Genomic DNA, 24,540 nt, shown 5'->3' with positions numbered 1-24,540 from the left:
TATATAAGAGACTGTTGAGAGTCAGGATTCCTCCATATCCATTTGCTTAGTTAGCAATATTCAAGAAGGACCCCAATTGGGACCCACACGGCCGGCCAACCCATTCCTTTCTCAGTGGAAAGAACGGGAAAGTGCCAAAGTATTTTATTTTTTTGGTCAGTTAGCCAGAAAGAAGAAAGAAAGAAAACCAGTTTGTTTTCCCACATACTTGTAATATTCCTTCTTTTTTACTCTTATATAAAGGGAAGGTTCATTCTCAAACTTATCACACAAAACCAACAATATGGGAGTCCCTGGCTTGTTGGGTTTGGCTGCTTGGAGCTTCTATGTCCTAGTCTTGGCAGTTCAGCCTCATCAAGCAAATAGCTCAATTCGTGGTTCCTTTGGCCTAAACAAAGGTGCTGTAGCTTCACCAGAGAATGGTCTATGCGCATCTTCAGTGACTGTACATGGCTACAAATGCGAGGAGCATGAAGTAAATTTCTCATGCATAACTATTACATATATTATAGTTTGGCTTGTAATCAAACATAAGTATAGATGTGAATTAACGTGTGCATGTAAATTTAATTTTCAGGTGACAACCAAAGATGGGTATATACTCAGTGTGCAAAGGATCCCAGAGGGTCGTGTTGGGGGTTCTGCTGGGACTAAGAAGCAACCAGTCTTAATACAACATGGGGTTACAGTCGTAAGTGAATGATATATATATATATATATATATACATATTTAGTTATTTTTTGACAGCGTTTCATGCATGTAAAATTAATAAGGTGGGGTTTTTTCTAGTTCTGTTTTGAGCAGTGAGGACTAATAAGAGGAAGAGTCTAGTCTAGCTTCCCCAGGAAACTATGCCATTTTTTTGGTGTGAAACCTGACATCATGGTCTTTTTTTTTTTTTGAAACTGAATATTCATTTCATTCAAAAAGGAAGGCAGAACAGCCAATACAAAGCTCAGAACCGACAGAAAAACAGCAAAGAAAAAGTAACAAGACAGATCACAAACAGACCAGACCACAAGCTAAGAGGCTGTTTGGATGAGTTGTTTCCATAACTCATAACTCAAAAATGGTAGGATCCATAGCTGAGAAGTCCATTTGGCACCACATAACTCTGTTTCCAGTTTTTTGTTTCTATCACTCAATTATTTGATTTTTGAATTATGAGTTATGAAAATTGAAAACACATTTTAGCTGTTTTCAGTTTCCATAACTTTGTTTTCAATGACATTTTTGTAATTAAACATACATGAAGGGACCCATTAGTCAGGTCAGCCGCACTTTTTGACCTTTAACCTTTTTTTTTCCTTTCTTCTTTCACTCTGGGTTCGTTTTTTTTTTTTTTTTTTTTTTTTTTTTTTTTTTTTTTTAACTCGGTTCGGGTTTCTAAGTTTCTTTTTTTTTTTTCTTCTTCTTCTTTCACTAGATTCGATGATCTGATCTGGGTTTTTTTTTTTTCTTTTTTTTTCTTCTTCTTCTTCTTTCACTGGGTTCAATGATCTGATATGGGTTTCTTTTCTTTTTTTTTTCCTTTTTTCTTTCACTGGGTTTGGGTTTCTAGGTTTTTTTTTTTTTTTTTTTTTTCACTAGGTTCGGTGATCTGATCTGGGTTTCTTTTCTTTTTTTTTTTTCTTCTTCTTTCATTGGGTTCAGTGATCTGATTTGGGTTTTTTTTTTTTTTTTTTTTTCACTGGGTTCGGTGATACTGAAAAAAAAAAAAAAAAAAAAAAAAAAGCTGCACCGAGTGACAGGTATGGGTCCACAAACAGTATGAAAAATATTGAGTGATGACAAGTGAGTGATGGTGTCGTATTTTAAGTAATGAGTGATGAGTGATGAAAAAAAGATCCAAACAAGGCTTAATTCCTACTTATGTGTCTCTGACACAAAAAAGGGTCAAATCCGCGTTAGTTTGCTCATTATGGAGCACTCTATATTTAGTCTATCTGCTTTAATTTGTCATAGTAAAATCTTTGGAATGATTCCGCTTTGAATTTTTGGTTTCTTTTATAAGCATATGATGAGGTCCAATTTAGCTAAAAGAAAAGCCTGGAACAAAAGTATCTTTTAAAAGGGGATGCATGATTTACGCATCTACTTAAAGAAAAAATGAGTTAGGTTACGCATGTACGTTGATGATATGTGAAGTCATATCAGACTCTTACAAAGTAACCATTAAAATGTGAGGTTGGTCATTGGTCACCACATTGTAAAGGTAAATTGGCTCACAAGAAAGATGAATGTTTGTGCACAAAGGTGAAAACGAATTTGCCCAGAGATATGGTTGGATACATAATTTGTTGCAAGGGTTATGCAAGGGTATTCCCTTGCAACAAAACGTCATACATGAAACAAGAAAAATTATTGTGTACTCTCAGAGTACCATAAATGTATACTCCCTCCTCTCACATGAATGATGGGTCTCATTAATTAAATTCATGGTGGGACCCACCATTCATGTGAGAGGGGGGAGTATGCATTTATAGTACTCCGGGAGTACCTAATAATTTTCCATGAAACAAATAGTCCATTTTGTTAAGTTTTTTAAAAGTAGTTAATGGTGTGCAAAAAAATATAGTATCACATCATTTAAAATTAAATATAGTTTTAGATTTATAATATAAAATTAATCCATTAATAAAAAAATTCTTTTATAATGATAAATTCAGTGGAGAATAAGAGATTAAAAAAAGAAAGTAAAACTTTTGTATAATTAAAAAATTTGAACTTATAAGTTGGATGATTAGATTAACCGATTAATCAAACTAGAGAAGACTCCATAAGGTTTTAACCCTCAATCGTGCTAATTCTTAAGTCAACCAACATACCACTAATTAATAATTTAATATATATCCATATCTCTTCAAATGTGGACATATCCCATTTTAATCACTCTTCTGTGTGTGTGTGGGGCTAAAAGGTATTTACAACAAGAGTCACGTTTACATTACCAAAGCGATATGGATCTGTTTTTAATACTACTACTTCTTTTTTTTCTTTTTTTTTTTGAGAAGGTGTTTTTAATACTAGTTGATTGTTCCAATAATCCATTTGATGTTTTATCGCCACCGCGACAAAAGGAAGGTTATGTAGAAGAGAATGTTTACTACCACAATAATGTTCATAATTTTTGCCACAATTTATTTATGTGGCAAGTTGTAAGTTGTAGAAATAAAATATTAGATTCATATGAGTCCATTATTTCATCACTCACAAGTCGCCACATTGTAAAGTTGTGGCAAAGTTGTAAAACTAGTTGTGGTACTAGACCTAATCTATGATGTTGAAGGGTGCACCTAATCAATGATGTTGAAGGTACCCTGTTAAAATCTAACGGTCCGCAAAATCATGCACCGTTTCACACATAATTCCATTCCATCTGACTAGAGTCACTAGACCAGATTTGAAAATATCTCTATGTAGCTTCTTAACTTGTGTGAACTATTACAATATTATGTGTGTCCTTTTTACTTGAGCCACAACATGCGGAGTCTCAGATAAACTGAGATATGGGCGGGCATGATGTTTGTTTGTTTGTTTTTTGATGGGAAGGCAATTTTGTTTTGTTGTCCGTGAATTTCAATGATGTAGTTACGTGGTGCATGTTTGATTGGGTTTTTTTTTTTTTTTTTTTTTGGATGCAGGATGGATTGACATGGTTTCTGAATTCTCCGGGGCAAAATCTACCGTTAATTTTAGCTAATAACGGGTTTGATGTGTGGATTGCTAACACCAGAGGGACCAGATTAAGCCGACAACATGTCTCCTTGGTCCCTAGCCAACCGGTTCTGTTCCTCTTTCCCTTTACTACTCATCAATTTAATTACTTCATAAAACTATTTTATGCTGCATATGATGATAGATAGTTGTGGTTTCTTGTTTTTTGTTTAGAGAAATGTTTCATATAAAAAAAAATTCACAATATTGTTTCATAACAATTGACAAACTATTACTAATTTTTTGAATCCACTATTTAATTTTTTTTCTTTTATTTATTATTAATAATTTGCCACATCAATAATAGTGAAATATTTTGTCAAATTAGAATCTCTTTTATTTGACGTGGCAAAAGATTGTGAATAAGAAATTTTAAGATGAGTTTGCTGCAAAGGGAAAGTGTGATATTACTAGTTTTAAGTGGAAAGATATATTAGCCAAATCCTAATTAATATCCTACTTGTATAAAGGATTCATCTTTGATTAAAAAAATTTTTAAAAAAAAATTCTTTAATTAAAAGAAAAAGGAAAGAATTTTTTTTTTTTCAAAAATTGAATAATTCAAAATATAAAATCTTCCAATAACTGAATATATAACATGATATAATTTAGATGATCACTGTTTTATAAGGATTCAATTTCCTTGATTTTCGACCATGAAAGGTTCTGGCTGCTTCCCACTTGCTGCTGATCAGAAGAAAAGGAAAACAAAATAGAAAAAAAGAAAAGGCTCTGAAAGTCTAAGTGCGGTGGTTGATTAGCAATACCCACGTGGATATCAATATCAAAACAGAAAAGCAACTTAAATAGACATTGATTGGAACTCAGGAAATAGGTATGAATTTCTTTAGTTAGATTTTGGGTTTGTATATAGGTTCATCATAGAGCATGATAAAGACGGAAAGGATCTAGGAACACTAATGAGTGTGGCATTAAATTTAATTGTACCTATTTGGAGGTCTAAACGAATCAAATCTTAGGACATATGTAGGTTTTTGGAGGTAAACTTTTTTTTTTTCTTTGAAAAATTGGCTTATTTTCGGCAAAAAAAAAAATCACTTAATTTTGTAACAGTTAAAACCAGAATTGGGTTTGAATTTTGTTGAACTCTAGGGTCACCATTGGGCAGGACAAAAAAGTGAAAACAAGCCTAGCTTGTGCTCACACCTAGTTAAATCATATATACTATATACTTATTGGGTTGTTACATTTTATATATATATATATATATATATATATATTTATAATAAAAAAAAGATTGAGAATTGAGTTGGTAAGTGGGTAATTTTTTTTTAAGCGTTACATGGGCAATTTAGTATATCTTTTATAAAAGATATTTGATTGTAGACCATTTGACCTCATCGATTGATGTGGTTCATGTGGATTTAATTTTTATAATTTTCCTTTTCTTAATTCCCCTCATCTTCTTTATTGTGTGTTACTGATGGTTTGTCAATATTGTAAATGTGACAGGCTTTCTGGAATTGGTCATGGGATGAATTGGTTTCCTTTGAGCTACCAGCTCTTTTTGACTATGTGTATGGCCAAACAGGGCAGAAGATTGATTACGTGGGCCATTCCCTGGTGAGCAATGAGCATCATCATCATATTAAGCACCCCTTCAAAGCTACATATGTTACACTTTGAATCTAAGACATATTCATTATTCTTAGATTTGCAAAAATCCTTTGCAATGCTATGAATCATTTTGTTATCTTAATTATGTGGACGTCTAGCATTAATGACTTTAGCCATATACTAATAAATTTGTCCAAACTTTCTGTTGAAAATGAGAGAGTACTAGTATTGTGATGTTCAAAAGTTTGGAATAACTAGAAAAAACCGTCCATTGTATTCTACTAAAATTTGGACACTCGGGCAATCTTTGACAGGGAACTTTAACAGCTTTGGCATCCTTCTCGGAAGGTAAACTAGTGAACCAGCTGAAATCCGCAGCATTGTTGAGTCCTATTGCTTATTTGAGCCACATGAAAACTGCACTTGGCAATATTGCTGCCAAATCCTTTGTTGGTGAGGTAAGGTCATCAATGATGTCCTACATAATGTTAATTTATTAAACAAGAATAAACAGCATGCACATGACAGAAATGCTTGATTTTGACAACAGATCCGCACGCTATTTGGTCAAGCAGAGTTCAATCCCAAAGGGTAAGAGTCCCAAGAGTTACTGATGATATAGAAGTTACTTCATGTAATAGAATTGCAATGTTCTAAATTGATGGTTTTGATCTGCAAATCCTTTTATATAGGAAAGCTGGGGGTGACTTTATCAAGTTTCTATGTGATAATCCCGGGTTTGACTGCTACGACTTAGTAACCGCACTAACTGGTATTAGTCTCTGCATTGATCGGTAGCTTCAATAGTACAATGGATTTTATACATAGAAAACCTAACTCATGCAATGGTACTAACTTTGTGTTCAATCAAGGGAAAAATTGCTGCCTTAATTCCTCAATCGTTGATCTCTTCCTGACAAATGGACCTCAGTCAACATCAACCATGAACATGGTGCACCTTTCTCAAAGTAAGTTTGTTTCTGAACTTGATAACTTTTTACGCTGATTCTTGTGATGCGCATTTTAAACTTTTTTCTTTTCATTGAGACTGTATATGACTTTTTACTTTTTTGGGGTATGAAAATTCATGTGATCAAAAGGCTTAAGGTGCAATATTACACTAAGAATGAGTTTGTATATACTATTTTTGATGTCATTTTATACAGTGGAAGTGTGGAACTGGAAGTTGTATGTCAGTTTACTAATGTTATTTCCTAGTACTTCACCACGAATATTTCTTTTTAGGTAGTCTTTGTTACAAACTGCCAGAAAAGTAATTGATATTTACTTATGAATAACTAATTGAGGAAGATTTTGAACTATAAATTTGCAGCTGTTAGAAATGGTGTTGTGGCAAAATACAACTATGGAAGGCATGACTATAATTTGATGCATTATGGGGAAGCCATGCCACCAATTTATAACCTCTCCAACATTCCCCATGACCTTCCTATGTTCCTCAGCTATGGTGGCCAAGATGCACTCTCTGATGTCCTAGATGTTAAACATTTACTTGATGATTTAAAGTCCCATGATGTAGACAAGCTCTCAGTTCAGTTCATCAAGGATTATGCTCACGTAGATTTCATCATGGGAGTGAATGCCAAGGATGTAGTTTACAATCAAGTGGTTAAATTTTTTAAGGGCCAACACTTACGATCCTTGATGGAGGCCTCAGTTGTGTGATCAACATTAATTAACTAGTTTATATTTATTACTAGGCAAAGTACTTTACCTAGCTAGTAGTAAAGGGAGGCGGTTCTGCCTCTAACTGTGCCAGCTTCGGCCTTCGGCTCTGCTTTTGCTTGGCCATTGAAGTTTTTTTTTTTTAATTTAATTTTTGTTGTCTTTAATGCATTCAAAGGAAAAAATTATTTAGTTTAAAATTTATTAAAGGGCCAGACAATTTATTTTATGTAAAATTGGTTGACTAGGTTTAATATCTTTTAAATTTGCTATATGTAGTTTTTGTTGTTGGGCTAAATTTTTTGGACTTAAATATTTTTTTTTATATTTTAGATATAATTTTTTTATGGCCTTTAAAAAGAGGAAAATGCTAGAGTTTCAATTTTTTTTAATTATAAATTATTGATATAATGAGTAGTGGTTATTCGTAAGTAAAAAAATGATGTAAGTGATGGGCTTAAATGCAAACCAATAAGAATTTGCTAACTCAATAGTTTGTAAAAAAAAATTGTGAATGTAAAATTACTCTTAAAAAAATCACTAATATTGTTAAAGGGGGCAAAGTAATTTTATTAAACAAAATTACTAACATCCCCCCCTGATGTAGTGAGTAGTGGTTATTCGTAAGTAAAAAAATGATGTAAGTGATGAGCCTAGATGCAAATCAGTAAGAATTTGCTAACTCAATAGTTTGTAAAAAAAAATTGTGAATGTAGAATTACTCTTAAAATAATCAATGATATTGTTAAAGGGGGCAAAATAATTTTATTGAACAAAATTACTAACATCCCCCCACCCAAAAAAAGTCCAATAATACCTCCGTCCATGATTCGACTTAAAATTTTGAATATTTTATATACTTTCCTACAATTTGAGGAAAAGATAAAGTGTGAAAGTAAGTGGGAAAGATATACTTTCCTAAATGTGCACTTTCTGTTTGATTGGAAATAACTAAGAACGTGGATGAAGATTGTCAACAAGATTATAGAATGAATCTATAAGATAGTCATCCTTAATACAAACAAGAAACCGTTATTTTCTACCTTGTAGACTACTTTTCAAGCCCAAAGCATGTACATTCCAATACAAATTTGGAAGATATTGAAGTGAGTAGACATCTTGGAAGATTTCTATTGACTCCATCTAACAATCTAAATAGATTTGATTTATATAGGGAGGACTCAGAATTTGAGCACGCATGCTAGACTTAAAAAGTTACTTTATTTTCCCCTTTAAAACTAAGGACGGAACTAGAATTTCAAGAGTGAAGGGGTCATACTAGGCTATCTATACAATAAATAATCATGGAAGCTTAGCAATTAATTTTGCTAATATTTCCCACCTCATTGTCATACTTCCCTATTATTCCCTATCTATCTTAACATTACTCTTACTACAACCCTTCAATTTAGTACTTTACTAAAATTAACATTTACTTGTCGACTCTAAACAACATTTGAACCCAAGGAAAATCAGATTTTAATTTTAATCTGTTTTGCTAACTAGTATATAACCCCGTATATATGCATAGGTATAATTAAAAATAGTTACAATTATATGGTTCAAATTATACATTGTATTAGTTTACACTTTTTAAAATCATACTTTTTTAAAAATTTGTAACGGTTTCTCATTTTATATTTTAGAAATGTATAGTTTTTTGACTTTATGGATTTTAGAATTTAATTTATTTTGGACTTTACGGTTTTTGCACTCAATAATTCACTTACCACAAAAATTAAAAAACTTAGATGGACATATGGCCGAAAATTGGACTCCAATTGAAATTCAATTTAGAATCTAATTGGATTTGGACTTTTAGATTTTAACACTCAATAATTCATTTGGCACAAAATTAAAAATTAAATGGGACACGTGGTGTGAAATTGATAATCCAATTAATATCTAATTGGATTTTTTCTAAGCTTTGCCTATAAATATATATATATATATATATATATATATTGTGGTGGGCCTTTTTTGTGTTTTGGGCTTGATTTCTCCTGCTGTACCATGGCCCGTGATTCTGAGGTAGGAGAGTTGAGATTAGCCTAATTGAAACACACCTTAAGCTGGCTTCTGCACAAGTTGGACCATCCCCATATAGACGCATCCTAGTAGGAACCTTGAATGTACCGCGTGCTCATGGCAGGAAAGACTGTTATAGGTATTACAGCAGGAAGCACGATGCAACAAGATAACTAAAACATTTCTACTAATAACAATAATATGTGAATAACATAGCAAGGGAGAATAGAGCAATGCGATTACAAATAACAAGACCACGGCAAAAAGTTTTAGCAGTATGATAACGAGTTAGTCTTTGATCAAAAAAGAAAGAAAGGATTTGTCTGCCAAAGAAATGGATTTAGCTCTTCAGCAGACACAAGCCCAAAAAGGGAACCGATCTCCGATGTGGGTAACCTCAAAGGGAACTTCTGCCGTAAAGATTACACACTTTAGAAAAAAGGACCTAAATGGCTTAAACTTGAATTCTTAGCTTATCAGAGAGTGGGTCTATTGAGAAGGAGAGAAATGGGTAGCCAATTGATGCATGCCGCTGCTCCTATCACTCATGTTTCTTCCCTTTTTTTGGGATTTCTGTATCATTCCTTTTTCTTTTTGTTTCTTTGTTTACTCTGCTTCCTTTTCTTTCTTTCTACCTCTCTTTTTTGTTTGTTGTCGTTCCCCCTTCCTTCACTATTCACGCCTATGGCCTTTAATATTGCCTACCATGACATAATTTACCATTTTTACCCCTTAACCATTTTTGACTCATTTTGGGTGTCCTTCTAAGACTGCCCATTGGTCTGCCAACTGCTCAGCCACTACTATTACATTGTGTAGGCTACACCACGCCTCATTCCTAGACAAAAATGGTTTTGGTTTTGTCTCCTACCTCTCTTAATACTCTCATCTGGATAAGAATTAAACCTCTTCTTTACCAAACTCTATGACATGCATTTAGTGATTCCAACTCATGTTTACTTCTTTTGGATGAGATGTCATCCTAGCAAGACATTTCTCCTTAAAAGAATTTGAGCAAGAACCCCAAAATAGGCTCCCCCCTTCTCCCCATTGCTAGACCACACATTTTCATACCTTTGACCCATGACCCACCTTCCCTGTATTGACTGGGTACAAGTAGGTGGTGCCTGAGCCCTATGTGCATGCTTCACTTCGGTTTGAATCTATTACTTTTATGGCCTTCACGCGTTTGCCATTGCCTCTGGGTTTCTCTGGTTTTGCTGTATGTTCTAGTATCTGTTTAACTCTTGCAACGTGAAAAACACATGGGCCTTTCGGCTTTTGTTCTATGCATACCATCTCCTCTTTAGACTGGGCATTGCTTGGGTGCGGGCCCTCTCCCTCCTACCGGGCCCATGTCCGTGGGCTGGCTGATGATCCTGCCATGCCGCTGCACTACTCCTGCTATGATATTACCTCTCTTTTGCTTTGTTGTTACCTCGGGGCTTACAGGCTGAGGCTCTTGCTAGTCCATTTTCTACATTCTTTCTTCTTTTGGGCTTCACTAGCCAACATTCCTACTGAGCCAGCCCGTTCCATCCCTTGAGCTTCCTCAACCCATTTCATTCCTCGAGCTTCCTCAACCCATTTTCTTCTTCCTTACCTCTTTCACTCCCATGGGTTTTTGCTAAATCCTTTGGATTTCTTCGGCCCGATTACCACATCCTTACCTTTTATTACCTTTCGGGCTTCTTAGCCTTTATGCCAACCCTATGAATTTACTAATTCATTTCTTGGGCTTCCCCGACTCAATTACTTCTTCTCCACATCTAACTACTCCCATGGGTTTACTACCTTCATTCCTTGGGCTTCCTTAGCCCATTTGCTTCTTCCTGGCCATTTACTATTTTTGTGGGTCTATTGACCATTATTCTTGCCATTCTGGCCTGCTGGTTTTTACTTTACTATTTTCCCCCATCTTTTTCATATTGTTGGCCTTCTTCTCCCATTGGGCCTTTTTGTCAAAAGTGGGCATCAACACACACACACACACACACATACACACACACCGCATTTTGTACCCTTTACGAGTCAGGGCCTCATTCCCCAATGTTGCTAAAATTCTAAAATCCAAAGTTGGTTTAAGGCTCAATCAGATATTAAATTGACTTGAGAAATGTTAAAATAAAAAAATGTAATTTTTAATGAGAAAATAAATCTATTTTTGGAAAAGTAAAGTCAAGGAAGCCCATCAGCGTGCGCACACAGGAATTAGCTTGCGCGCGCAACCATGAAGCATGCGCATGTAGGCTCGACCCTACACGCACATGTAGGGTTCCAGAAACATAAAATAAATAAATAAATAAAAACAAGTTTTCTGCATTAATGTTAGGTTTGAAACGAATCTTACATCGTTTGAAACAAATCCCACATTGTTTGGGAGCCGTTCCAAACCCCCATTTTCACAATATAAATAGCTATACATGGTACATTTTCAAAACACACAGAAATCTTAAGGGAAAACACTAAGATTCACTAGAAGTAGTGAATCAAAAAGGAAGTTTTTTCATAAAATATCATCAAGTCAATTTTCTTTTGATTATGGCATTTTCTAGCTTTGATATTTGAGTTTAAGATTACTAATCACATTTCTTATTGGTTGTGAATAGATTTGACTAAGGAGAACGGTCAAAAATCAATTGCGTTATTAAAAAAATACTTATTAATTATGTTAATAATCAATGAGCCATCTGAAACTTTAATAGAGTTTCACCTTAAGTAAATTAATTATCTTAAAAATTAATGAGCCACATGACAAAGATACATTAATTTTACATGTAATATATATATATATATATATGTTGAAATCTCTAATGTTTGAATAAGAAATCTGGGATTCAATCTCCGCCTACACCAAAAACTGATTGGTGTCTTAATTTGATAATAAAGAGTTATCATTAGAAACGGACGCCATAAGTTGAAACTCTAAAAAAGAAACTGCAGTTTTGCCAATAAATTGAAGGATATGTTTCTAGATAAATGAGTTATGGAACTAAGGGTGATTTTCATATCCCTACATAAAGTTTGTCCTCAAAACTAATATTTTGCTTTTATTAAATTAAAAATTTTCACTGTGCAATATAATTAGAGCTCCGTGGAATGTGCTGATCAGTTTACTGCTTAGTAAGGGATGAGATTTTAGCTTTTAATGGGTTGGGCTGAACAGAAACACTCAGTTCGGCCTCGAAATTGGAGGGCCAATGACAAATCAACGCCAACCTTTTTCTTTTTACAGTCTTACCCGAGGCACATGCATTGCTTGTGCTCTTGAATATTACTAACGATGTATCCCATGACGTACGTGATGCATGTTCCTGCATATAAATTTGTCTATTTGGGAATAATTTATATAATTGTTTATTGAAAAACTTTTAAAAAGTGAGAAAAAAAAAAGAGATTTTGAAAAGTTGTACATAAAAATTAAAAGCTAAAAAATGAATTTATAAATTCTAGCTAAACAAAAATGTGTGTGAATGGGTATATACTGTATGCACCCAAAACATGATATTCTTTTGTGCATAAAGCAGTATGTCCTTTGGGTTTGACGGGTTTAACGTGTGGATTGTTGCTAACTCTAGTCTTAAGTCAGATTCCAAATGATAAAAGTGTGGTGCATAATCAAGATTTTCCTATCTCTTCTAAGTTGGATCCCGTGTATTTCATCATCAAAGGCTCAAATTGGACCAAGATTTTCTTGATCCCCTTCCCCATGCACCTGCAATTGAGGCTCTACTAGGGTCCCTTTTTGGGTTTGCTGTGTGAATTCAAATTGAGCTACCCAAGAGATACTTCCACTTAACTGTTAAAGTTGTGTGTATATATATAACTTTTTGTTATAAAATACGATAAAGAGATATTTCCACTTAACTGTTAAAGTTGTGTGTATATATATAACTTTTTGTTATAAAATACGATAAAAGTTGCAGAGGTACAAACAATTAATTGTGTTTTTTTCTCCACTTAACTAGGACTTGATTCTCATATGTGCAAGGTGTGAAAAAGGCAATATTTTGTCAAAGGCCATTTCATAATAATGAAACTAAAGGTGGGGTTCACATGAATAGCTTGTTTCCAATGATTCCTTCCATTTTAAACTTTTTCGATGCCTTTCCAAATGATAAAATTGTATAATTGCGATGGGGCTGATGTTAAGAATCGTGGATTTTGGGTTTCGCCTTTCACGGATGGGGGGCTCATACTCTGTCTTTCCCCATTGGCCTTACACAATATTTTCAGAACGGTCACCATCATTGATTCATGTTAATATATGTCAATTAATCTTCAAGATTTTCATTAAATACCAAGGTTACATGAGGTTGTTGAAATCAGTTAATTGTTATTTAGATCTGTTAGGATTTATAAATGTTTTTGCAAATCATAGTGTCAAAATTGGATTTTATCAATAAAATTGTGTTAGGGTTGAGTTTGGGTTACAAATGGCATAAATTAAGAGGACAAAATTTCAATTTTCTCAAAGATCATAATTTGATGATCTTTTATCCATATTTTTTGCACCACAATTAATTTTTGAATGAAGCTTATTTCATTAGAAGGTATCCATATATATGGTATGGGGCTTTGAAATAGATTCAAATTTAACCCAATTTGGATTTAAAATGTGTGAGACAAAGTCGTTCAAATTTGGCGCAATTTTGCTGTTTTCAATAGTTTCACTTGAGAAAAATTGTTGAGATTTGCCATTTCAATTCTACTAGCTAGAAGAAAGGTTATATTGGATTTTAACACTACTTTGTGCGCTATATAAAGCATAGTTGGCACAACTTTTTTTTTTTTTTTTGATGATTGTTGCATGACTTTTAGAAGCAAGAAAGACTACTAAAACCAAACTAAAACTTTCACATCTTCAACTGTTAAGCCTAAATTGACAAACGTTATTCTTGTGCCTAGAACAAAAATAAGAAAAACTAGTGTTTTCCTATGCAACTTGAGCTTTAAACTGTTTGTGAAACTAGAGTTTAAACCAAATGAGTTCAGTGTTGCTACAAATCTTTGAGAAGTTTGTTGGAGTACCAGAGGTTCTTGTTCATGCGAACTAGGTTAATTTTTTTCATGGAGAAGATCATTATTAAAAAAATTAAGAGGTTCTATAGGGGCGGAGCTAGGATTTTTTGTTTGGGGGGGCCAAATTTTGTTACTAATATATTAGTCTCGAGTTAAGATAAACCATCACACACATGTGTAAATGCACATACACAAATATAAACATTAATATTTTGGTACTAAAGTAGGTCATAATTTATAAATATATTATTGTAAAATAGCGGAAGTTCAAATTTATCAAGATTGATTGTGAAAATATTTTAGGCTTGAGAAAGATCTCAAACAATTAATTGGAATGAAGAAAATTAATCCAAAATAAAATAGATACAAAACATCAAGATTTACGTGGTTTAGCAATAGCTTATATCTACAGGCAACGACAAACAAATTTCACTATAACAAATTTGAGATAATACAAATTGATGTAGAGGCACTCTCACAAACCCAAATACCAAATACACCCAAATAGCTCTCTCTCACAAATACAAAACCAAAGAACTAAAGGTTCACAATTACCAAATACAAATACCAAATACCAAATGCGAATTGCGCACAAACCAAAGAGAGAGCCACAAATCAAATTCAAAAGTTACAGCACACAAAGAAAGAGCAAATCACCAAACTACAGAACCAAAACCAAGCAGTATCAAATCTCTCTCACTATTCCAAATTGCAACACACAAATATCAAAGAACCAAACAAAAGAAAGCCTCTTTTTCTCACACACACAAAACTCTAAATTTGCCACAACACACTCTGTTTATATTGGATATTCAAGTCGGCAAAGATGCAAGTCCTTCGAGCAATAGAATTTGTAATGCAATTTCCTTGTGTCCATGTGCAACATACTAATCCAAGCAAAAGACAGAGTCTACTCCATGTATATATAACTCTAAATCACATGGTTGTCTCTCAAGGTCAGCTAAATCAAATCAATCTCATGTTGGACTCCACAAAGTCAATTAGAATTCTAAGACTAATATGAGAACAAGTCTCCTTCACCACGTGAAAAGAGATCCAATTCAAGTAGAACTCCACCAAATGACAAGTCATCCAAAACAAGGAGTCCTAGTTCAATTTAAACTAGGCAAAAAACAAGTAAATCCACTTATAGTGGAATTACTCCCATATAGATCATGTGTGTGCATAAAAGCCCCTAAATTCAAGCCATATCTCTACATATATTGTATATAAAATTAACAACTTTCACATATTTATATTTGCAAATAATTTTTTAGGGGAATTTATTATCTTTTAAACTCCATTGAGTATACAAAATTTGTCTAGTTTTATATTAAATATGTACAAAAAACGAATTAGAGAAAATAAAAACCTTGTCTCTATAACTACTAGGCCAATTGACAAATTCTATTGGTTTTTAAGAGCATCATTGAACTAATTCAAACATTTGGAGGGCTGACTTCTATTTTTGTAGCTAAAATTTTAAAGTTTTTAATACTTATACATAATATAAAATAATTTTTTAAAATTTTAGGAGGACCATGGCCCCCCAAGCCTTGCTATAGTTACGCCCCTGGTTCTACAACTATCGTGGTAACTAGGAAGGCAAACATATTGTTTGTATAATTTTCATAGAGAGTTTAGGATTGCAAATGTTATGTGAGTATAGACTATCATAACTGTTTCTTTTTATATATTGAATTTTTTAAGGAGATTAAATAGATCTCTAGAGTGTCTTTTCTTTTGAAGAGGTTCTTCATTAGTTTTCCACTTTGTCTATAAATTTTGTGTTGCATGTTTATTGCTGTGTTATTATTGCTATTGTGATTTGATATTATAATCTATAATTGTACGGAGGAAAGTAAAAAAAATGAGACAGAAGATTTGGATTCGCTTATTATATACGGGGAATTCATAACAAACTTGTGCAATAAATCCACTATTTCCGTTATTTAAAGATTAAAGTGCTTGGGGCCTAAAATAAGATTTTTTTTAAAATGGTATAAGAACTTTTAGAACACATTGGGTTTAAAATTAGATTTTCCAAGAACTAATATTTTATCAACATTTGGATCTATTTTCAACCTACTTCAATCTTACCCGATCTTTTTACTTTGGGTGAAAATATTACTTGAAATCATGCATATTTAAGTTAACTTTCACAAAATTGTTTGGGGTATACGTCTGGCAACTATTTTCAATAATTGACCTACAAGAAAATGAGCTGGGTCAATACAAATAACACAAATCTATTCAAATCATGGCCTTTTTTTTCCAAAAGGTCTGCACTCTTTTTCTATGAGAGTGGACAAGGTTACAAGTGTTCAAATTGCAATTTGAAACCATAGCACTAAAAGAATGAAAATCATTAGTTGCTTCCATTACGAGTGATATCTAGCTGCCTATATCTGGGCATCCGCCTCAATTATAAGGTTAATTAGTAGTTCTCAAATCAATCCCCAAGTTTAATCTATCCCCTTATTGCTCACAATTCCACTACGAAATCTTTTACCCTTTATAACCTAAGATAAGAGTAGTTATATATTTCATCTAAATTAAAGTACCTAGCCACTTAAAAAAGAAAACAAATTTGCAACTTGAGGCTCATGCATTTACATGAATCATATCTTCATATTGTCATTTTTAGTGTTGGACTCAGTTAGGAACCAAAATTGGTCTTGGTTCTTCGTAAGAACATGCAAAGATTATGTCAAAAAGTCGAATATCAAGCTATTCTTAAACACTATCCATTGTAGAAAAAGCGACAGTCTTGTCGGTACAATTTCTTAGAGGTTACTTGCAGGGATCCAGATCATCCACATTTCATTAGCAGATCTAATCCACCTTAATTTATCTAACTTGAAATAGAATTTGAATTAAATTACTTATCAAAACTTTTTTTATTTATAGAAAGGAAAATGGAATATACAAGATTAATAAAAAAAATTACTTGTTTATCCCGCCAAATGGATTAAGATCATTTAGAGTTTTTAGGGTGACTCTACAAAGAGTTTTGAAAATCCTATTCATTCATTGTGAAATGAATGGATCAAATTTTAATGTGTTATTAACATTTTAAAAAGCTTCTACTATTACTATTTTGGTGAGGTTTTTTTTTTTTTTTTGTGGTCTAGTGTCATAATTTTATTTATTTATTTAAAATTTTGGATAAGTTTTTTTTGAAAACATGGATTAGTAGGAAAGTTTCTTATTTTGTAGGCATTTTAAGTAGAGTTAGAGATATATTTTTACTGAATTGTCCTTAAGTTTTTTCTCTATTAAACGTAAGGTTAATTTAGGGGGGTATTTATGAATCACATAAAAGTCCAGTCCAAACAGAAGAATCCTCTTATAAGAAGTATAGAATAATGTGTCAAAATACAATGCATTTATTTTAAAGTAAATGGATAATTTTATCAAAAAATAAATAAATGGATAAGAGAATAAGATTTTAGGAATTCAGCAATACAATTATCCGAACTCTAAATGATCCTAATCCAAAATAAGCACCCCCTGTAAATTAATTATGGCATAAATAAACAAGATATGCATCACATACATCTTATATAAAGTTAATATGATATGGATTTGAAACTATAGCCTCAAATTTAAGTAAATCTCAATAAATATACCACACATATATATATACACACGATATATCTATACTATTATTTAAGGAGCTTCCCTTGTTTGGATTCCTCGCTTTTAGTTCAAAAATACCCCTACACCCCTATGTTTAAGTAGAGACAAAACTAATGAATAATTCAGTAAAAATGCAACTCTAACTCCCACTAAAATATTGCCTAAAAATTTGGATTCCTCATTTTTTAGTTCAAAAATACCTCTACACATCTATGTTTAAGTAGAGACAAAAACTAATGGACAATTCGGTAAAAATGCAACTCTAACTCTCACTAAAACATTGCCTAAAAAATAGAACCGCTTTGCTGTTAATTTCCAAATTGTTTTATCCACTTATAAATTAGAATTTCAAAATAAAAATATATATAAAATAAAAACACAGAGTTTTTTATTTTATTTTATTTTTGCTAAAAAAATAAGTCTCATTACATGCGCGAAGCGTGTGTGATGAGGCTAGTTGTTTTTTATGCCTATATTTGCTTTCCCTCAAATTTGCTTTTCATAGGACTAGTTCCAATGGGACCGTTTGGCATATGTGTTTAAACAAATTTTTAGTTTTTAAATAATATTACACGTATTTTCACATACTTCTTCACCTCACATTACCAAACAGCCCCTATATATCCTCGCAATCTGTTTCTAGTTTCAGAAATTTGAAGCTATATAATAGACTGTTGAGAGTCATGATTCCTCCATATCCATTTGCTTAGTTAGCAATTTTCAAGAAGGACCCCAATTGGGACCCACACGGCCACGCCAACCCATTCCTTTCCCAGTGGAAAGAACGTATTTTATTTTTTTGGTCAGTTAGCCAGAAAGAAAGAAAGAAAGAAAACCAGTTTGTTTTCCCACGTACTTGTAATATTCTTTCTTTTTTACTCTTATATAAAGGGAAGGTCCATTCTCAAACTTATCACACAAAACCAACAATATGGGTGTCCCTGGCTTGTTGGGTTTGGCTGCTTGGAGCTTCTATGTCCTTGTCTTGGCAGTTCAGCCTCATCAAGCACATAGCTCAATTCGTGGTTCCTTTAGCCTAAACAAGGGTGCTGTAGCTTCACCAGAGAATGGTCTATGCGCATCTTCAGTGACTGTACATGGCTACAAATGCGAGGAGCATGAAGTAAATTTCTCATGCATAACTATTACATATATTATAGTTTGGCTTTTAATCAAACATAAGTATAGATGTGAATTAATGTGTGCATGTAAATTTAATTTTCAGGTGACAACCAAAGATGGGTATATACTCAGTGTGCAAAGGATCCCAGAAGGTCGTGTTGGGGGTACTGCTGGGACTAAGAAGCAACCAGTCTTAATACAACATGGGGTTACTGTCGTAAGTGAATGATATATATATATATATATATATATATATATATACATATTTAGTTATTTTTTGACAGCGTTTCATGCATGTAAAATTAATAAGGTGGGGTTTTTTCTAGTTCTGTTTTGAGGAGTGAGGACTAATAAGACATAAGAGGAAGAGTCTAGTCTAGTCTAGTCTTCCCCAGGAAACTATGCCATTTTTGGTGTGAAACCCGACACCATGGTCTTGAGTCTTGACACAAAAAAGGGTCAAATCCGCGTCAGTTTGCACATTATGGAGTACTCTACATTTAGTCTATCTGCTTTAATTTGTCAAAGTAAAAACTTTGGAATGATTCCGCTTTGAATGTTTGGTTTCTTTTATAAGCATATGATGAGGTCCAAGTTAGCTAAAAGAAAAGCCTTGAACAAAAGTGTCTTTTAAAAGGGAGTGCATGATTTACGCATCTACTTAAAGAAAAAATGAGTTAGGTTACGCATGTACGTTAATGATATGTGAAGTCATATCAGACTCTTACAAAGTAAACATTAAAATGTGAGGTTGGTCATTGGTCACCACATTGTAAAGGTAAATTTGCTCACAAGAAAGATGAATGTTTGTGCACAAAGGTGAAAACGAATTTGCCCAGAGATATGGTTGGATACATAATTTATTCTACCTTTGCAACAAAACGTCATATATGAAACAGATAGTCCATTTTGTTAAGTTTCTTAAAAGTATTTAATGGTATGCAAAAAAAATATAGTATCACATCATTTAAAATTAAATATAGTTTTAGATTTATAATATAAAATCTAAACTATATATAAATTAATCCATTAATAGAAAAATTCTTTTATAATGATAAATTCAGTGGAGAATAAGAGATAAATAAATAAATAAATAAAACTTTTGTATAATTACAAATTTGAACTTATAAGTTGGATGATTGGATTAACCGATTAATCCAACTAGAGAAGATTCCATCAGGTTTGAACCCTCAATCGTGCTAATTCTTAAGTCAACCAACATACCACTAATATATGTCAATATCTCTTCAAATGTGGACATATCCCATTTTAATCACTCTTTTTTGTGTGTGTGGCTAAAAGGTATTTACAACAAAAGTCACGTTTACATTACCAAGGCGATATGGGTCTGTTTTTAATACTAGTTTTTTTTTTTTTTATTAATACCAGTTGATTGTTCCAATAATCCATTTGAAGTTTTATCGCCACCGTGACAAAAGGAAGGTTACGTAGAAGAGTATGTTTACTAACATAACAATTTTATAATTTTTGCCACAATTTGTTTATATGACGAGTTGTAAGCGGTGGAAATAAAATATTAGATCCATATGAGTTCCTTATTTCACCACTCACAAGTCGCTACACTACAAAGTTGTGACAAAATTGTAAAACTAGTTGTAATACTAGACTTAATCTATGCAGAAATGTTGAAGGTGCCCCACTGTCTGCTAAAATCTAACTGTCCGCAAAATCATGCACCGTTTCACGCATAATTCCATTCCATCTGACTAGACCAGAGTTGAAGATATCTCTACATAGCTTCTTAACTTGCGTGAACTATTACAGTATTACGTGTTCTTTTTACTTGAGCCACAACATGCAGAGTCTCACATAAACTGAGATATGGGCAGGCAATTTTGTTTGTTTGTTTGTTTTTTGATGGGAAGGCAATTTTGTTTTGTTGTTCGTGAATTTCAACGATATAGTTACGTGGTGCATGTTTGATTGGATTTTTTTTTTTTTTTTTTTTTTTTTTTTTTATGCAGGATGGATTGACATGGCTTCTGAATTCTCCGGAGCAAAATCTACCATTAATTTTAGCTAATAACGAGTTTGATGTGTGGATTTCTAACACCAGAGGGACCAGATTAAGCCGACGACATGTCTCCTTGGACCCTAGCCAACCGGTTCTGTTCCTCTTTCCCTTTACTACTCATCAATTTAATTACTTCATAAAACTATTTTATGCTGCATATATATATATATATATATATATGAGATAATAGTGGTTTCTTGTTTTTGTTTAGAGAAATGTTTCATATAAAAAAAAATAAAAATAAAAATCACAATATTGTTTCATAACAATTGACAAACTATTACTAAATTTTTGAATCCACTATTTAATTTTTTTTTCTTTTATTTATTATTAATAATTTGCCACATTTTTTGTCAATTCTTTTTTTTTTTTTTGGGTATTCATAGAGTTTCTCATTTTATTTGTCGTGGCAAAAGATTGCGAATAAGAAATTTTAAGATGAGTTTGATGCAAAGGGAAAGTGTGATAGTACTAGTTTTAAGTAGAAAGATATATTGGTCAAATCCTAATTAATATCCTACTTGTATAAAGGATTCAACTTTGATAAAAGTTTATTAAAAAAAATTCTTTAATTAAAAGAAAAGGAAAGAATTTTTTTTTTTTCAAAAATCAAATAATTCAAGTGATAAAATCTTCCAATAACTGAATATATAACATGATATAATTTAGATGATCACTGTTTTATAAGGATTCAATTTCCTTGATTTTCGACCATGAAAAGTTCTGGCTGCTTCCCACTTGCTGCTGATCAGAAGAAAAGGAAAACAAAATAGAAAAAAAGAAAAGGCTCTGAAAGTCTTTTTTTTTTTTTTTTTGATAGCGGCTCTGAAAGTCTGAGTGCGGTGGTTGAATTTCTTTTGTTAGATTTTGGGTTTGGATATAGGTTCATCATAGAGCACGATAAAAAAAGGAAAGGATCTAGGAACACTAATGAGTGTGTCATTAATTGTACCTATTTGGAGGTCTAAAGGAATCAAATCTTAGGACATATGTAGGTTTTTGGAGGTAACATTTTTTTTTCTTGAAAAAATTGGCTTATTTTCGGCAAAAAAAAATCACTTAATTTTGTAACAGTTAAAACTAGAATTGGGTTTGAATTTTGTTGAACTCTAGGGTCACCATTGAGCAGGACAAAAAAGTGAAAACAAGCCTAGCTTGTGGTCACACCTAATTAAATCATATATACTATATACTTATTGGGTTGTTACATTTTATATAAAAAAAAAATTTTAAAAAAAATTGAGAATTGAGTTGGTAAGTGGGTAATTTTTTTTTTTTAAATGTTACGTGGGTAATTTAGTATATCTTTTATAAAAGATATTTGATTGTAGACCATTTGAACTCATCGATTCATGTGGTTCATGTGGATTTAATTTTTATAATTTTTATAATTTTCCTTTTCTTAATTCCCCTCATCTTCTTTATTGTGTGTTACTGATGGTTTGTCAATATTGTAAATATGACAGGCTTTCTGGAATTGGTCATGGGATGAATTGGTTTCCTTTGAGCTACCTGCTCTTTTTGACTATGTGTATGGCCAAACAGGGCAGAAGATTGATTACGTGGGCCATTCCCTGGTGAGCATCATCATCATATTATGCACCCCTTCAAAGCTACATATGTTACACTTTGAGTCTAAGACATATTCATTATTCTTGGATTTGCAAAAAAGCCTTTGTAATGCTATGAATCATTTTGTTATCTTAATTATGTGGACGTCTAGCATTAATGACTTTAGCCATATACTAATAAATTTGTCCAAACTTTCTGTTGAAAATGAGAGAGTACTAGTAATGTGATATTCAAAAGTTTGGAATAACTAGAAAAAACCGTCCATTGTATTCTATTAAAATTTGGACACCTGGGCAATCTTTGGTAGGGAACTTTAACAGCTTTGGCATCCTTCTCGGAAGGTAAACTAGTGAACCAGCTGAAATCCGCAGCATTGTTGAGTCCTATTGCTTATTTGAGCCACATGAAAACTGTACTTGGCGATGTTGCTGCCAGATCCTTTGTTGGTGAGGTAAGGTCATCAATGATGCCCTACATAATGTTAATTTATTAAACAAGAATAAACAGCATGAACATGACAGAAATGCTTGATTTTGACAACAGATCGGCAGGCTATTTGGTCTAGCAGAGTTCAATCCCAAAGCGTAAGAGTCCCAAGAGTTACTGAAGATATAGAAGTTACTTCATATTATAGAATTAAAATGTTCTAAATTGATGGGTTTTGATCTGCAAATCCTTTTATATAGGGAAGCTGGGGGTGACTTTCTCAAGTTTCTATGTGATAATCCCGGGGTTGACTGCTCCGACTTACTAACCGCAATAGCTGGTATTAGTCTCTGCATTGATCGGTAGCTTCAATAGTACAATGGATTTTATACATAGAAAATATTTTTGAAGGAACTAACTCATGCAATGGTACCAACTTTGTGTTCAATCAAGGGAAAAATTGCTGCCTTAATTCCTCAACCGTTGATCTCTTCCTGATGAATGAACCTCAGCCAACATCAATCATGAACATGGTGCACCTTTCTCAAAGTAAGTTTGTTTCTAAACTTGATAACTTTTTACGCTGATTCTTGTGACGCGCATTTTAAACTTTTTTTTCTTTTCATTGAGACTGTATATGACTTTTTACTATTTTGGGGTATGAAAATTCATGTGATCAAAAGGCTTAAGGTGCAATATTACACGAAGAATGAGTTTGTATATACTATTTTTGATGTCATTTTATACAGTGGAAGTGTGGAACTGGAAATTGTATGTCACTTTACTAATGTTATTTCTTAGTACTTCACCACGAATAATTCTTTTTGGGTAGTCTTTGTTACAAACTGCCAGAAAAGTCATTGATATTTACTTATGAATAACTCACTGAGGAAGATTTTGAACTATAAATTTGCAGCTGTTAGAGATGGTGTTGTGGCAAAATACAACTATGGGAGGCTTGACTATAATTTGATGCATTATGGGGAAGCCGTGCCACCAATTTATAACCTCTCCAACATTCCCCATGACCTTCCTATGTTCCTTAGCTATGGTGGCCAAGATGCACTCTCTGATGTCCTAGATGTTGAACATTTACTTGATGATTTAAAGTCCCATGATGTAGACAAACTCTCAGTTCAGTTCATCAAGGATTATGCTCACGCAGATTTCATCATGGGAGTGAATGCCAAGGACGTCGTTTACAGTAAAGTGGTTCAATTTTTTAAGCGCCAACACTAATGATCCTTGATGGAGGCCTCGGTTGTGTGATCAACATTAATTATCTAGTTTATATTTATTACTAGGTAAATTACCTAGCTAGTAATAAAGGGAAGTGACTCTGCTTCTAATTGTGGCGGTTTCGGCCTTCGGCTCTGCTCTACTGTTGCATGGCCAATGAAGTTTTTTATTTTAAATTTAAATTTAATTTTTGGTGTCTTTAGTGCATTCAAACTAAGGACAAAATTATTTAGTTTATAATTTATTAAAGGGCTGGACAATTTATTTTACATATAATTGGTTGATTGGGTTTAATGTCTTTTAAATTTGTTATTTGTAGTTTTTGTTGTTGGGCTAAATTTGTTGGGCTTAAATATTTTGTTTTATATTTTAGATCTGTAAATTTTTTATGGTCTTTAAAAAGATGAAAATGTTAGAATTACAAACTTTTTTTTTTTATAAATTACTGATGTAGTGAGTAGTAGTTATTCAT

General features: G+C 32.8%; 2 protein-coding genes across 2 annotated transcripts in view; both read left to right on the top strand.

The window, feature by feature from the left end:
- Positions 1–24,314, top strand: part of LOC115976458 (triacylglycerol lipase 2-like) — a 48,381-nt gene extending 24,067 nt beyond the window's left edge. The window contains 3 exon segments of the mRNA XM_031097750.1: positions 23,090–23,169; positions 23,283–23,378; positions 23,746–24,314. Of these exon segments, the coding sequence (XP_030953610.1) occupies positions 23,090–23,169; positions 23,283–23,378; positions 23,746–24,068 (499 nt within the window). The 3' untranslated portion in view covers positions 24,069–24,314.
- LOC115977712 (triacylglycerol lipase 2-like) lies at positions 284–7,062 on the top strand. Its single transcript, XM_031099737.1, has 9 exons — positions 284–475; positions 578–691; positions 3,646–3,786; positions 5,192–5,302; positions 5,611–5,754; positions 5,847–5,887; positions 5,989–6,068; positions 6,169–6,264; positions 6,630–7,062. Exons 1-9 carry the CDS (start codon positions 284–286, stop codon positions 6,980–6,982), a joined length of 1,272 nt encoding a protein of 423 aa, XP_030955597.1. The 3' UTR covers positions 6,983–7,062.
- Positions 24,315–24,540: the final 226 nt, after the last annotated feature.

Source organism: Quercus lobata, chromosome 2 (genome assembly GCF_001633185.2).
Source record: "Quercus lobata isolate SW786 chromosome 2, ValleyOak3.0 Primary Assembly, whole genome shotgun sequence".
Lineage (NCBI taxonomy): Eukaryota > Viridiplantae > Streptophyta > Magnoliopsida > Fagales > Fagaceae > Quercus > Quercus lobata.
The sequence above is the reverse complement of the archived record's forward strand: the minus strand, read 5'-3'. Positions and strand labels throughout refer to the sequence as shown.